The sequence below is a fragment of the Ruditapes philippinarum genome, unplaced genomic scaffold, assembly GCF_026571515.1.
Source record: "Ruditapes philippinarum isolate M1 unplaced genomic scaffold, ASM2657151v2 ctg1239_1_1_1_1, whole genome shotgun sequence".
Classification (NCBI taxonomy): Eukaryota; Metazoa; Mollusca; class Bivalvia; order Venerida; family Veneridae; genus Ruditapes; species Ruditapes philippinarum.
In genome coordinates, this window is record NW_026866030.1 from 51,568 (window position 1) to 67,021 (window position 15,454).

Below are 15,454 nucleotides of genomic sequence, written 5' to 3' on the forward strand. Positions count from 1 at the left end.
AGTCAAAATATTAAAGTCTTTTTATTATTATTTGAATTGTAACAAATGTACCAACAGTACATTAAAATAGTGCCTAACGGGACAAATATAGCGTATTACATGCATTGTTTCATGAACAAAAATAAGAAAAAGCGCTACACGAAATACTGGTTTCGTTTAAGTTCAGACTCGCTAAAAAAAATTATAAAAAATATTTTGATTATACGATGTCTAAGGTAAATTATTTATAGCTATCGAATTATGTACAGACATGGAATACATACTATCCATGTGCACTAAATAATTAAGTAATTCCTGTAAAGATACAATTAAAATAAATTACCGAATTAAGTTTACGCGTTAACAAAAATAGTGGTACATTAAAAATCATAAATAAATTTGCATGGTATGTTGATATGGTGAAACATTATTTATCAGTATAATGAAAGACTGTTACCTGATTTTTGAGAAATGAGGTAGTCTGTTTACATTCCTATCAATAAACCCATAACACCTCATGTTAAAACTGCAGACGAAAGTTTCTGTTGTTAAAATGTCACAATATTCGACAAATCAACATTCCATACAAACCACCATACATAAAACCGACAAAAATCGGGAAATCAGGGTCGATTTAAATATTCACTGTAAAAAATGTCAGAAGTACAATAAGGGCCGTAAAGAAGGAGGTATTAATTAACCTGAAAGAACCTTCAGAAAAAGCAATTTCAAAAATGATAATGCTATGATATAACAATTCGTAAAAATGGCCTACTTAATTTTTTTTTATAAATTTATAAAGAGTGCAATTTATTGTTGAATACGTTTGCATTTCATTTCCTGCAACATTCTCCAGTTCGTTGTTTATTACAATAGCGCGACCATACAACTGTTTCGTTTAGTTTCAGACTCGCTTAAATTAAACTACTTCTATAAAAAGATTTTTGAACTAACACGATGTTAAGGTAAATCTATTTATAGCTTTCGAATTCATGTACAGCAATAAAATACATATATAGCCAACTGTGTACTACAAAATAATAAGTAATTTCCTGTAGAAGATACAAATGTAAAAATTAATTACCGAATCTAAGTTTATATTTTGCGAATCATGCTGCGAATCACCGAAGGGGAAACCAATATATGACTTAACATAATAGAAAGCGAAGGGATTAATGGATAAAAAGCGGGTCCATGGACAAAAAAATAGTAAAAACAAATAGCTCCGCGCCTATGGGCGCGGAATAATAGCACACGGTGATTTCGTCAAGAAATAAAGTAAAACTCTCAGAACCCATTGTGATAGGCCTTTTCAAATGTATTTATTGCAATAAAATCACGTTGATAGCCTCATGAAATACAGTAAAGTTCATACAAGCCACGATGACAGCCTCCGGGAATACAGTAAAGCTCACAGAACCTACGGTAATACCCCTTTTAGATGGTTCTACTCGCAATAAAATCAATCGTGATAGTCTAGGAAAATTAGGTAAAGCTCACACAACCCACGGTGGTGGACCTTTTTGAGGGTTCGTTTTGCAAAGAAACCCGCGGAGAAAGCCTCGGGGGAATAGAATAAATGCTCACACGAAGGAACCCAGTATTACAACTATAATAAGCGAGGGTTATGGATAAAATCAACAATAGTAAAAATAGCTCCGCGCTATGGCGCGAGTAGAACTAACGTAATTCTCAGGAAATAAGTAAAACTCTCAGAACCCATTGTGATAGGCCTTTTTGTATTTATCGCAATAAAATCACGTTAATAGCCTCATAAAATATAGTAAAATGCAGCGAAGGTGACCCTAGGTGATAGGCCTTTTAGAGGGTTCTTATCGTAATAAAGCCCATTTTAGTCTCAGGAAATACAATAAAGTTCACACAATCCTAAGTGATAGGTCTTTAAGAGGGTTATTATCGCAAATTAACCCACAGTGATAGCCTCAGGGAATGCAGTAAAATCTTACAACCCACGGTGATAGAGCTATTAGAGAGCGCTTACACGGTAATAGACTCATGAAATACCGTTAACTTCAAACAACCCACGGTGGTAGGTCTGTCTTATCCCACGGTGATAGCCTCAAGGAATAAAGAATCATATTTTATACATTAAGCCATCTCCTGTTTCTGTTCAGACTATTAATTTGAAGCTCTCTCTCTCTCTCTCTCTCTCTCTCTCTCTCTCTCTCTCTCTCTCTCCCTCTCTCTCTCTCTCTCTCCCTCTCTCATTTCATATAAAAATAAACATATCATATTGTCTCATTGAAAAGATATTAGAAATAAGTACGTGTACATGTAATTGTTATAGAATATAGAAATATGGATATTTCTAGTTTTTGCAATTGATAAATATGACAATAATTTTTTTTTTATTTTACGATCCAATAACATACTTATTATGTTTTGTCAATCATTTAACAGATACCATTTTTGTTTTAATTCTAATTCATAAAGTCTCATAATTGTCTATTCACTCTTTTGTTGCATGGTATTTGAATACATAGATCTAGAGCTTGATTTCATTTACAGTCAATTTTCGAAAATCAAAAATGTCAAAAACCATCAATCATTTAATGGATATAATGTACATAAAGGAGGTTACCTGAAGCGTTTTAAGTTTAGAAGTTATATAAGGAAACAAAACAGAAGGAAACGAAAACGCATGTCTGTGGTTAACACTGCCTGACCTCAAGCATTTTAAAGTACAAAATTTACGCCATTTTTTTTTTATTTATTTCAGATAGACAGACAGGCGACATTTTTAGTAATAAACTGTGATATAGTAAATAAAATTGTTTGTCTAGAAAAAAGTTAATTGTAATAACATTTGCAAACGTATACTCTTTTGATACTAGTGTATTACCGTTGAAATAGTATGTGTTTATATGAACTTTGTTACTGCTCTTCGGCGTTTCATATGATATTCCCACGACATATAGCTCATTATCACATAAACCACGGCGCAGGAGTGTAATAAAGCCATTTAATAAAAACGATATTACACTTAGTGTAATAACACTTTTTATCACACACCCGTGCCGATTTTGCGACTCCGTAAATAATTATGGTATTGCACGGCCGTGCATATATTTTGACGTGACGTCATTAGCACATAGTGTAAAGACGCGCTAAATGTTAGGGTCATACTAAAGGCGCGTCAATGAAAAATGACTCTTATTTCACTTTAAACGGTCTTTATTTTGAAAATGTGATAAATAGAATATTAAATTCGTCTAAGTTCATTACTGAATTTATTGCACATGTTGAATAAAGCCAGAGGCTCGCATAATTAATTTTATTCAACTCGTGCAATATCCTCTATGACTTGACGTCATTTGCGCTTTATAATACTGCACGTTTGTAACGTCGCTTTTCATTGGATAATCGTGACGATTTTTGTTCTGCTGTCGATTTTTGAAAATATCTTACTTTTTCCAAACAGAATGATGCTTGCTGTATGATAAATTCGTTATAAAGATTCCTGACATGCTATATGGCCCTATATAAACGGCTGTTTGCAATATAACCCTCGCCTAACGGCTCGGGTTATATTTACGAACAGCCGTTTATATTATATGTTTTTTTGGTTTTGGAGTGATATATGTGGATATATTACCTGTCAAAATTTTATATCACCCGAGCCGTCAGGCGAGTGATATATTTTATCTTGGCAGGTAATATATCCACATATATCACTCCAAAACCAAAATAATAATTTTATTACCCTTCCCCTGTCGAGTTAAAACGATTTTAAAATAAATCATTGCTACTTCAAATGAAACGTCAAAATAAGATTCCCTTTAGTGTACCCCTTCACCACTACATGACGTCACATAAATACATGACGTATTTTCTTTCGAACCAAACGAATGTAAACAAGAGAAAAGGATTAGTCTGTTGAACGCACTATTTTGGAATTAATATCAAGCTTTCACAAGGTCATATTTGTTTTCAATACTGATGAGAATAAGGATGATTACTCTATTTTTGGTAAATATTTATCATTTGACAGTTAAAAAGTGCTTGTAAATCGGACTTTACATCGCGTAAAATCAAACCGTACGTGCATCGCCACAGCGCATGTTGTTTAGAACTAGGGTTACCCAACGGGGAAATTTAGTGTGTATATTACCCGTCTGGCTCGGTAATATCAATTTCTTTCGGGTGATCAATACCCAATCAAAAAGGCGAGGAAAATCTGGAAGGGTAATAAAGGGCCATATAACCTGTCAACAATCTTTATAACTAATAATATAGAAGCATAGCGTTAAAGCGCGCTAATGTAAGCGTTACACTTTAGGCGCGTCATTGAAAAAAAAACTCATTTTAACAGTTTACTGTTCTTATTTCATATATGTGATTATATGTGATAAATAGAATATTATATTCGTGTAGATTCAATACTAAATTTATTGAACTCGTTGAATAAAACAATATTATGCTCGCCAGAGGCTCGCATAATATGATTTTATTCAACTCGTTCAATGAATTTAGTATTAAGCAACACTCATTCAATATCCTCTTGCATGTATACTTTATCCTGCATTCTGCAATTTGGTACAAACAGCAGGCTAGAGAGTAAAGTAGGGAAACAATTCAATTACAAAACATGCAAAGTTATATTGCCTGTCTACTTTTATTTCAATTTAAATTCGAAAATGAATTCATCCTGAAATATGTGCTAAAGATGGTATTTAAATGTTATTTAAGATCAGACATTGCTGAAAAAAATGTTAAAGGCCCATTATGTACCAGAAATATTTTTTTCTAAGAAGCTTTAAATTTCTATTTTTGGTGTCGTGTGAATAGTATCCAAACTGTGTCTCAATGGCGAAATACCTGAGTTATCGTGTTTCTGTTGTTTTTTGGCAAATGGTACAAATAGCGGTTACGTATTTTGAATGCAAAACAAATACTACTTTGTTAACATTTTGCTACTTTAATGACAAAGAATTTCCCATTGAGCTTAACTTTCTTAAAGTTAGTGACAAGTATCTTACATGCTCTAAAAATATTTGTCTTTTCTGAAGATGCAAAGTCCAGAGTTTCCGAGGCATAATGCGCCTATAAAACACTGTTATTCCAGTTTTAACCAGCAATTTAACGATTTATATTCAAAATTATGACTTATATGACATACAAATATAATCATAAAGAAAATTTCAATTTCATTTCACGAATCGTATGTATGTTGTTTCTTCATGCCACAGATTGTTGAGATGTCAGTTATGCATTCATAATAGCAGCGTTGTGAACTTCGGACCGCGGGACAGCACATTCCTCTGAATAAAAAAAAACAAACGCAAAATTGAGCAGCGTCACGACAAAACCAACATAGTGCGTTTGCGACCAGCATGGATCCAGACCAGCCTGCGCATCCGCGCAGTCTGATCAGGATCCATGCTGTTCGCTTACAAACCCTATTACAAGTAGAGAAACTGATAGCGACCAGCATGATCCTGATCAGACTGCGAGGATGCGCAGGCTGGTCTGGATCCATGCTGGTCGCAATCGCATAACGTTGGTTTTGTCATGACGCGGCTCATTAATGGTATTGTCCAAAATAGAAAATGCGAGTACATGTAAAAACCATTACAGCAGTTTACATATACAACAGTTATTGACAGAAAGGAAACTATGTAAAAGAGCTATAAATATAATAAGGCCAAATCACGGAGTCCCCCCCCACACACACACACACCTACACTCACACACATCCGCCTTTATTCTTTCTCTCATTTGAATTTGTTTGCTTTTGAATTATAGAATTTCATGTCTTACACTTTTTCTATAACTATGAAGGAAATTAACTAATACACTTTTATTTCTATTTAGCTACGCTCATTATGCGATACTATTTTATCATGATAGGAAACGCTGAGCAATGATTTTGCTTAAGCCCCATGTACACAGTCCCGGTTTGGCATCCCGGTTTGCCACGGTTTTGTCCACCGCGATCACCTGTGGTAAACCGGCTTAGGGCCGTAGCGATTCCGTGAAGTACCGGGACAAACTGTGGTGAACCGGGACAAGCCGGGAGATCGCCACGGTTGTATTAAAATGTTTAATATAGCCGGGGCTCACCAGCACATAAGGGAAGGAAGCCTAGAACCGTGTTATGTCGGCTTGGCATCGGGAATCGCCGTGGAACCCCCGTAGCTATACCGCATCCAAACCGTGACAAACAGTGGCAAACCGGGATGCGTGTTAATCAATGGCATAGTCCCGGTGATGACACGAGGTCGCCACGGTAAAAACAGGCAAAGCTACGATAAAGTCAGGGTGCATTGCGATTATTGGCGACAACACTTCGGTTTGACCCGACAATGTCCCAGATACTGTCGTCTAGTCACGGTTATACAATGATAGATGGTGGCGTCACGACCACATGTGATAACATATACATGTGTATACACTTGAAGTGCTACTTTGGATCATTTTGTTTTCTTCTTCACCTTTCCATTTGGTGGCATCTCTGCTGTCTTTTTATCAAATGTCAAATGGCAGTTTTATTCTAATAACTGTGAACCGGGAAGCATCGGTGCATTACCGGGGTGTCACTCTGGCAGTATCGGCATCATCAAAAGCGTTAGCGTGGCGAAATCAGCAATGGTCGGGATGGACCGTGATGAAACCGTGTATAGTCGGGTTTCCACCGGGATCAACCTGAAATACACCGGGTTACCATCGGCACTTGCCGAATAAATCCGGTGCTATATCGGGTACTGAACCAGGAATACACCTGGGCTATGTCGGGGATGTGTAAACGCAATTTGATTTTTGTTTTTCAGAAAAACACCACGGAACACTCGGGTTCACCAGTTTAAGACGCCGTAGCGATACCATGGCCATTATCGGGACAGTGTAAATGGGACTTTCAACAAAGATATACATCCTGAGATAAACCCCTACCTCCGCGCCAAACCCAGTTCACCTGTGGGTGAGTGTCGTCCTTAAACTTTTGACCGAAACAATTTATCATTGATCTTTCTATTTCGCTCCATGGAATGTCATTTAGCTTGAGTTGCCCCTCTGGAACACCGTCCCCACCAAGGTTCCAATCTCTCTCATCCTTGTGAAAAATACATGATAAAATAAGTATTTAAAAACAGTTTCTAAGTAAAAATTCAGTTCAATTGAAAATGTAATCAAGATAGCGTATAATAGCATAAAAGCATTTGCTTTTTATAATTTAAAACAAATAAAAAATACCCTAATTTCTTGTAAAACAAATAAATAAGCGCGTAGTAAATTAAATGGATTTTTAAAATACAGTGTACTATTCATTGTCCCCCTGCTTTATTTAGGTATGAAATCAAGATTAATAAAAGTATAAAGCGAATCTCCATAATCATGGGATTATATTCTGATATGAAATAAAACGAAAGGCCTTCTATAGTTATGTGCATATCTTTTCCTTGATCATGTTAGCACATATATACTTATTTATTGAGAAATAATTCATGTACCTTAACAAGTAATATTACTATTCCAAGAGGACATCTGCCGTCTCGTTGGTTTAGCGCCTCATAGCAGAAGAAATATAAGAGGTATTTACTAGGATAGGAGCTTACCACATAGTCCTCTCTTGCAGGAAATAGAAGAGAATTACCTGGAATTATTAATTAATGTTTCTTTATATAACTTTTATTTGTGACAAAGCTTTCAGCCAGCGTACAGAACGTCTCAGGTGCCAGTTTGTGCCTGAAACAATGTACAGTGGGGCACCTGAGGTCTTGCTCCACCAGTAAAGCTGAAGAAACACCCTATGACCTATACTGTGTTGGTGCGACGTAAACCGTAACCAAAAAATACAATATTTTTTACTCATTATTAAAATTGAAAGTTGATTATTGTTCTGGAATGACAAAGGTAAGGAAGCATGGTGGGGAAATTCTTTATTTCTTTATAAATGTTATTTGAATTTGCATTGTATGGTATGAAAGATTTCAGCATTGGTAACATTGACCAAAGTATGATTTTGAAATTAAGCAGTTGGTAAAAAAATAAATGTTTTACCTGTTCTAGGTCGAAAAACAGCCTTTCCGTCACGTACACGCTGTTCTGTTCCCCATATATATAGGCACTGGTTCAGAGCTTCTACTCTGTAAAAATCAAATTGTTTGAAAATATATTAAGTCGTAAGAACAAGAGATCTCACGCCGAATACCATTTTAGTGGATAAAGTTATTGTCCGATTGAAGAATAAAAAAATGTAAACAATAGACGTGTGTCTTAATCTGTTTGTAAAACATGGACAGTAATTGCTGATGAAAGTCATCAACCAAATTTAATCAAATTTCTTGGGCAGACGTATAAAAGCAACGTGTATAATACTCTAAGAAGTGAGAGACTTGCAATAGATTTTCGCGTTGCACATATGAAAATATGGATTGTGAAAATACACAGCAATGTGGGATACATATATATTCACGAAAAACGAGCACAATTTCTTTTTATTTGTCGGCCAGAATATTCTTTTTAAAGCAATGTTTCCATGGTAGCGATATTAAGAAGGTGACATGTAAGACGCTCAACGCCGCAGGTATAAAAATAAGTAAGTCAAGTTAATAGTTACTTTGCGGTGTAACTTTTAAAACTTTTTGATATCAAGTAAAGTTTAAGAAAATTAAATCGTGAAATATGACTTTACAAACAAAATACAACAATTTAGCGTGTTTGAAAAGTTACAAATTTACGAAATTATACAAATAAAAATGTACGGATTAGACCGTAGATGAAATACTCTGAATTTTTACAGATAAAACCCGGTATACCATTGGTTCGCATACTTATTACCTCAAAAATTACGTCAGATATAAAGTTATTAAACCATATAACAAACCGTATACTGGCATCTCGTCTAATGTGCGTATCATTGACCAGATTCCAATGTTATAGCCCCTGGAAAAAGTGCATCATCATCATCTATATCGTAGATGTCCAGCCAGTTTCTACCAACAACCTATTATAATACAAAGATAATAATAATAATAAAAATGTTAAAAATAATAATAATTATAATACACCTAAATTGTGAAAAATGAAACAAAGACCAAGAAGAAAGATAATTACTGATATTTGAACATTTAGTTGCCATCATCATTTTTGTGTATACATGTATATTAACTATGGAATGTCAAATGAATATCCAAATAACATGTACTCGCAATGTCTGAATAACAATATTATAATCAAAAGATAAGTGACTCAATGGAGCCAGTTAACTTAAATAAGTACTGGTGTCTTCTTTTCAAAATTGCATATAAGTGCATATCTTTGTTAGAAAAAAAGGCAAATCGTATATGGGAAACGTTACATAGCTATTCATAGGAAAGTTACATTATGGTTAAAGACTTGGAAAAAGAACCAGTAAAAAACATACAGTAACTCTAACGCGGTACCACCTTTTAAATGGGCATGCCATATCAATCTTTCAATATGGACAAAATCTTATATCAATTGTTTTATCAAAAATTTCAAAAACACGTAATATAGGCAATGGACATGTCGGCTGATCTTGGACTGCACTAACTGCATGGATATAATCAGTTCCCTCGTGGTAACATCAGTTATCTCATGGATAGAATCAGTTACCTCATGGGTAAAATCGGTTACCTCAATGGTAGAATCAGTTACCTCATGGGTAGAATGAGTGACGTCATAGATAGAATCAGTTACCTCATGTATAAAATCAGTTGCCGCTAGGCAGAATCAGTTACCCCTTAGGTAGAATCAGTTACCTCAAGGGTAGAATCAGTTACCTCATGGGTAGAATCAGTTACCTAATGGGTAGAATCAGTTACGTCATGGGTAGAATCAGTTACCTCATGGGTAGAATCAGTTACCTCATGGGTAGAATCAGTTACCTCATGGGTAGAAACAGTTACCTCATGGGTAGAATCAGTTACCTCATGGTAGAATCAGTTACCTCATGGGTAGAATCAGTTACCTCATGGGTAGAATCAGTTACCTCATGGGCAGAATCAGTTACCCCTTAGGTAGAATCAGTTACCTCATGGGTAGAATCAGTTACCTCATGGGTAGAATCAGTTACCTAATGGGTAGAATCAGTTACGCCATAGATAGAATCAGTAACCTCATGGATACTAGTAGAATCAGTTACCCCTTGGGTAGAATCAGTTACCTCATGGGTAGAATCAGTTACCTCATGGGTAGAATCGGTTACGTCATAGATAGAATCAGTAACCTCATGGATATTAGTAAAATCAGTTGCCGATTGGGTTGAATCAGTTACCTCAAGGGTATAATCAGTTACCTCATGGGTAGAATCGGTTACGTCATAGATAGAATCAGTAACCTCATGGATACTAGTAAAATCAGTTGCCGATTGGGTTGAATCAGTTACCTCAAGGGTATAATCAGTTACCTCATGAGTAGAATCAGTTACCTCAAGGGTAGAATTAGTAACCTCATAAGTAGAATTAGTTACCTCATAAGTAGAATCAGTTACCTCATAGATAAAATCAGTTGCCGCTTCGGTAGAAACAATTACCCCATGGTTAGAATCACTTACCCCATGGGTATGATAAGTAACCTCAAGGGTAGAATCAGTAACCTCATCGGAGAATCAGTTACCTCATATGAAGAATCAGTTACCTCATGGATAAAGTCAGTTGCCACTTGGGTAGAATCAGTAACCCAATGGGTAGAATCAGTACCTCAAGGGTAAAATCAGTAACCTCATGGGTAGAAACAGTTACCTAATGGGTAGAATCAGTAACGTCATAGATAGAATCAGTAACCTCATGGATAAAATCAGTTGCCGCTTGGGTAGAATCAGTTACCCAATGGGTAGAATCAGAAACCTCAAAGGTAAAGTTAGTTACCTCATGGGTAGAATCAGTTACCTCATGGATAGAATAACTTACTTCATGGATAAAATCAGTTACCTCATGGATAAAATGAGTTGCCGCTTGGGTAGAAACAGTAACCTCATGGGTGGAATCAGTGACCCCATGGGTAGAATCAGTAACCCCATAGGTAGAATGAGTTAACCCATAGGTAGAAGCAGTTATAGTATTCCCCTAGTCTTCCCCGTGGGTACCGCGTCCTTGCCCATTCCGATGTAATCAGACAATTTGTTTCTTTACACATTGAATGCCACCAAATACTGTTTCCACCATTAAAGTGAAAGTGGGAGTGCTCCTTTTTGTGAATTTGGATAGAAATTGTTAGAATTTTTTTCATTTCAAATAAATTCTGTCATTGATAGGAAAATCCAAAGTTGCCTGTGTGTGCTGAAAAAACTTCTTTACTTTACCCCATATTTAACGGTTAAACTTATAATTTCATATTCCGACAAGTGAAGGTCGTCTGCTGAAACTGTAGTCAGCATATTCTGTTACAAAAAAATATACTGAAGCCAAAAAAGGGCCATCAATTAACATACCACGGTACCATAGTGCTCTCCGTATAACCTCCCATTCTAAACATGGCTGACGGACCATAGATGTTTCTAATTAAAATCATTGAGTTATTCTATGAATGACATGTGTATTTTAAAGTCAAGATGCGACAGCTAAACACAATTTAATAAAATAGTAAATATAAGTTCTTTTTATTTGTACAATTTGTTGGAAATAATAAGAACAGTGGCACCACAGGGGACCATCCTACCTCATGGATAAAATCAGTAACCTCATGGTTAGAATCAGTTACCTCTTTGGTGAATCAGTGACCTCATGGATAAAATCAGTTGCCGCTTGGGTAGAATCAGGTTAATGGTTCATTAATACAGGGACCGAATAACTAGTTTACCAGGTTCACTTTATGCATGCACGGGTATGTGGTAATGACCATTATGCCTTTTATTTTTAGATCTATTTGAATTTTAGTTATACTGAACGAGTCCACAAATTTAAGTTCCCATAAAAATGTTCTTTGTGACAAAACCACGAAATTTCATGCCTACGAAATTAAGTGATTTCACATTATTTAGCGTAAATTAATTATACTCACGTGCTCTTTAAACTGGTCCCATGATATAATACATTCATCCGGAGGTATCCGTATACCTATCTCGTCTGCTTTCTGCTCATCTTCCGGACTAATTGTTACTTTCTCGGGCGTAGTTCCTGGCTCACTGGTCGTGGTAAACGGCGGGTAAACAGTGGGATATCGAGGTATATAGTTTGATTGTCGTCGAAAATGTTGAATACTTCCACCATGTTGGTAAAGGTCGTGGTAAATGCCGAAAGCCGGTTGCATCAGCAGGAACAGCAAAGCCACAAACATGTTTCTAAAACTGATTTTTGTCTTTTTAAGCCTGCAATCATTCGCATATTCAATATGAAAATATAGGACAAATAAAAAAAAACATCAGCGAAATTGTCTGCTATAAATAGATCTATATATTATATTGATCTTGTATGCAGTACTAACCAGATACAGATACAGACCTTTCAATATACACCAATTCACTTTAATACATTATCCGAACTGTCTTTTTTTTTCAAAATAGCAATTACCTCTGACTGATAAGTGATGGTTTATATAAAACTGGGTACTGGATATTTTTTGTAATGCTCAAGTTAAGTTATAAAAAAGCTACCCTTAGCGCACAGGCTATTCTAACTTATCATGCAAATATGCATTAAAGCAGCTTTCCACTTTTATTTTCTGTTGGAATAGCAATTCTGATTGTTTCAAACCAAATATTTCAGTAATTTTATCTTTACTTGGAGCTTAAAAACAGCGTCCTGAGAGTTATCTATAATTAACGAGTCAGTGATTTCGTAATTTAAATATAGAGGGTGGACAGGTTATCAGAGGTTACGATGGGTTTCCTTATTGTTTATGTATTTACCATCGGCAAATTTCATTTTCTACCTGAATTATTTTATTTGACTAGCGATTTACCTAAAAATAGCATAATATTACATTCAGAAAAGTGAAGGCCGCTTTAAAGGCCCGTACTGATAACAAGGAGATAATATGAAAAAAATATTCGTGATTCTACACGTAAATCAGTTATACATTCTTAATTATCAAGGTTATCTTCATATTTATCTAATTAGTACGATAATTCAGAACAATTAGGTAAATGACACTTCTAGATATTTTCAAACTTTTTTCTTAAAAGTTTCCTACCTTTTTACTACTCTATTATTTTCATACCAAGAAAACGAGATACATCCAATTTATCTGAACATATACTTGCATAGACTGTTATATAAGTTTACACATAATATCTTATTCCGCTATTTTAATTAAAAGTGCAAACACATTTTATTTTACATTTCCGCTACTTTGGCTTGTGGTTATGTTGCGGCATCTTCCTTTTTGATTACCTTAATACACTTACACATTTTTTTTGCAACAACATTCCCTTGAACTATTTTAAAGAGAAATTAATGTTTTTCTTTCTGTACGAAATCTGCTGTGGTCATAGTATTATTTTTACAAAAGCTTAAGCTCTTAAATTTGGTTTGCTATTGCAAATCATGGTCATGCAACTACATAGTTAGGTAAAGAAGCAGACGCTTGTTTTGGTTGAGTCTATTATGTTTTGTTTAGGGGGTAAATGTCATACACAAATTTACAATTTATATGCAATTATTTTTTTCCAATGATTGTTATTATCTTCTGGGATCGTTGTTTTATCAATTCGTAAATAAGATTATTATATGTCTATTAACGGAATAATTTTAATGAACACGAAATTAGTTCACACCTACATTTTGAATTGCAAGTATTTTTTCATATCTTTTCGGCAGGATAAACTGTCCGAATGTATGTAATATTTTTTCTTGTTACATATATATTAGATAATTATGTGACAGCACATGCAACTCGATGTGAACTACTGACACATTATTTTACTTATCTGAATAACCTTTAGGTCAAAAACTTTCTTGATTAACAAGAGGTCCAAGATGGCCCTAGATCGCTCACCTGACCGATCGAACTCATCCGAGCAATTTCTGTGAACTACTTTTTGACCGGAGTAACCCATGTTAACAACCCAAATGTTGACGCACAATCCACGGCGCACGAAGACGGACACCGGACATAGCTCCATCACTATACTTCACATTGACCACTTTGTGGTCAGTTGAGCCAGTAAAAACGAACCACAGGGAATCAAAGCAATAAATGATTACGTAGAAAATATGCCACATTTGAGACCTCCTGAAATAGACACAATTATTGTGTAACATCAGGAAATGTAAAACAAAACACTTAACAACAATGCCGAGACTATTACTGGGTGTCCTTTGTAATATACAACAAGAGGGCCATGACGGCCCTGAGGTCCCTCACCTGTATATAGCCCCCCATCCCCCCACCCATAAGAAGATGTTTCATGCTAAACATCTAAGCTCTAGCTCATTGGGCTTTTTAAAAGAAGATTTGTTTAAGTTTTTACTATAAACATATAGTTAAAAACAATGACACCCCTGGGGCGGGGCCAGTTTTGACCCCAGGGCTTTTATTTGAACAAACTTTGAAGACACTTACTAGTAGATGTTTCATGCTTATTATCTAAACTCTAGCTATTAGGGTTTTTTCAAAGAAGATTTTAAGTTTTTGCTATACACATATAAGGAAAATCAATGACCCCCGGGGCGGGGCCAATTTTGACTCACTAGAAGATGTTTCATGCTATATATCTAAACTCTAGCTATTTGGGTTTTATCAAAAAAGATTTTTTAAGTTTTTGCTATACACATATTAGGAAAATCAATGACCCCCGGGGCGGGGCCAATTTTGATCCCAGGGCTTTTATTTGAACAAACTTGGTAGACACCCATAAGAAAATGTTTCATGCTAAACATTTAAGCTCTAGCTCATTGGGCTTTTTAAAAGAAGATTGTTTTAAGTTTTTACTATACACATATATAGTTAAAAACAATGACACCCCTGGGACGGGGCCAGTTTTGACCCCAGGGCTTTTATTTGAACAAACATTGTAGACACTTACTAGAAGATGTTTCATGCTTAATATCTAAACTCTAGCTATTTGAGTTTTTTCAAAGAAGATTTTAAGTTTTTGCTATACACATATAAGGAAAATCAATGACCCCCGGGGCGGGGCTAATTTTGACCCCAGGGCTTTTATTTGAACAAACTTTGAAGACACTCACTAGAAGATGTTTCATGCTTAATATCTAAACTCTAGCTATTTGGGTTTTTTCAAAGAAGATTTTTTAAGTTTTTGCTATACACATATAAGGAAAATCAATGACCCCCTGGGCGACCCTAATTTTGACCCCAGGGCTTTTATTTGAACAAACTTGGTAGACACCTATTAGAACATGTTTGATGCTAAATATCTTAGCCATAGCTCTTTGAGTTCTTTAAAAGAAGATTTTTAAGTTTTTACTATATGCATATAGGGAAAGTCAATGACCCCCTGGGGCGGGGCTAATTTTGACCCCAGGGCTTTTATTTGAACAAACTTGGTAGACACTCATTAGAACATGTTTCATGCTAAATATCTTAGATCTAG

General features: G+C 35.4%; 1 protein-coding gene across 1 annotated transcript; it reads right to left on the bottom strand.

Moving 5' to 3' along the window:
- Window positions 1-8,854: 8,854 nt before the first annotated feature.
- LOC132731055 (uncharacterized) lies at window positions 8,855-13,212 on the bottom strand. Its single transcript, XM_060717165.1, has 3 exons — window positions 13,093-13,212; window positions 11,962-12,268; window positions 8,855-8,944 (listed from the first exon to the last, which is right to left on the bottom strand). Exons 2-3 carry the CDS (start codon window positions 12,235-12,237, stop codon window positions 8,855-8,857), a joined length of 366 nt encoding a protein of 121 aa, XP_060573148.1. The 5' UTR covers window positions 12,238-12,268; window positions 13,093-13,212.
- Between the last annotated feature and the right edge of the window lie 2,242 nt (window positions 13,213-15,454).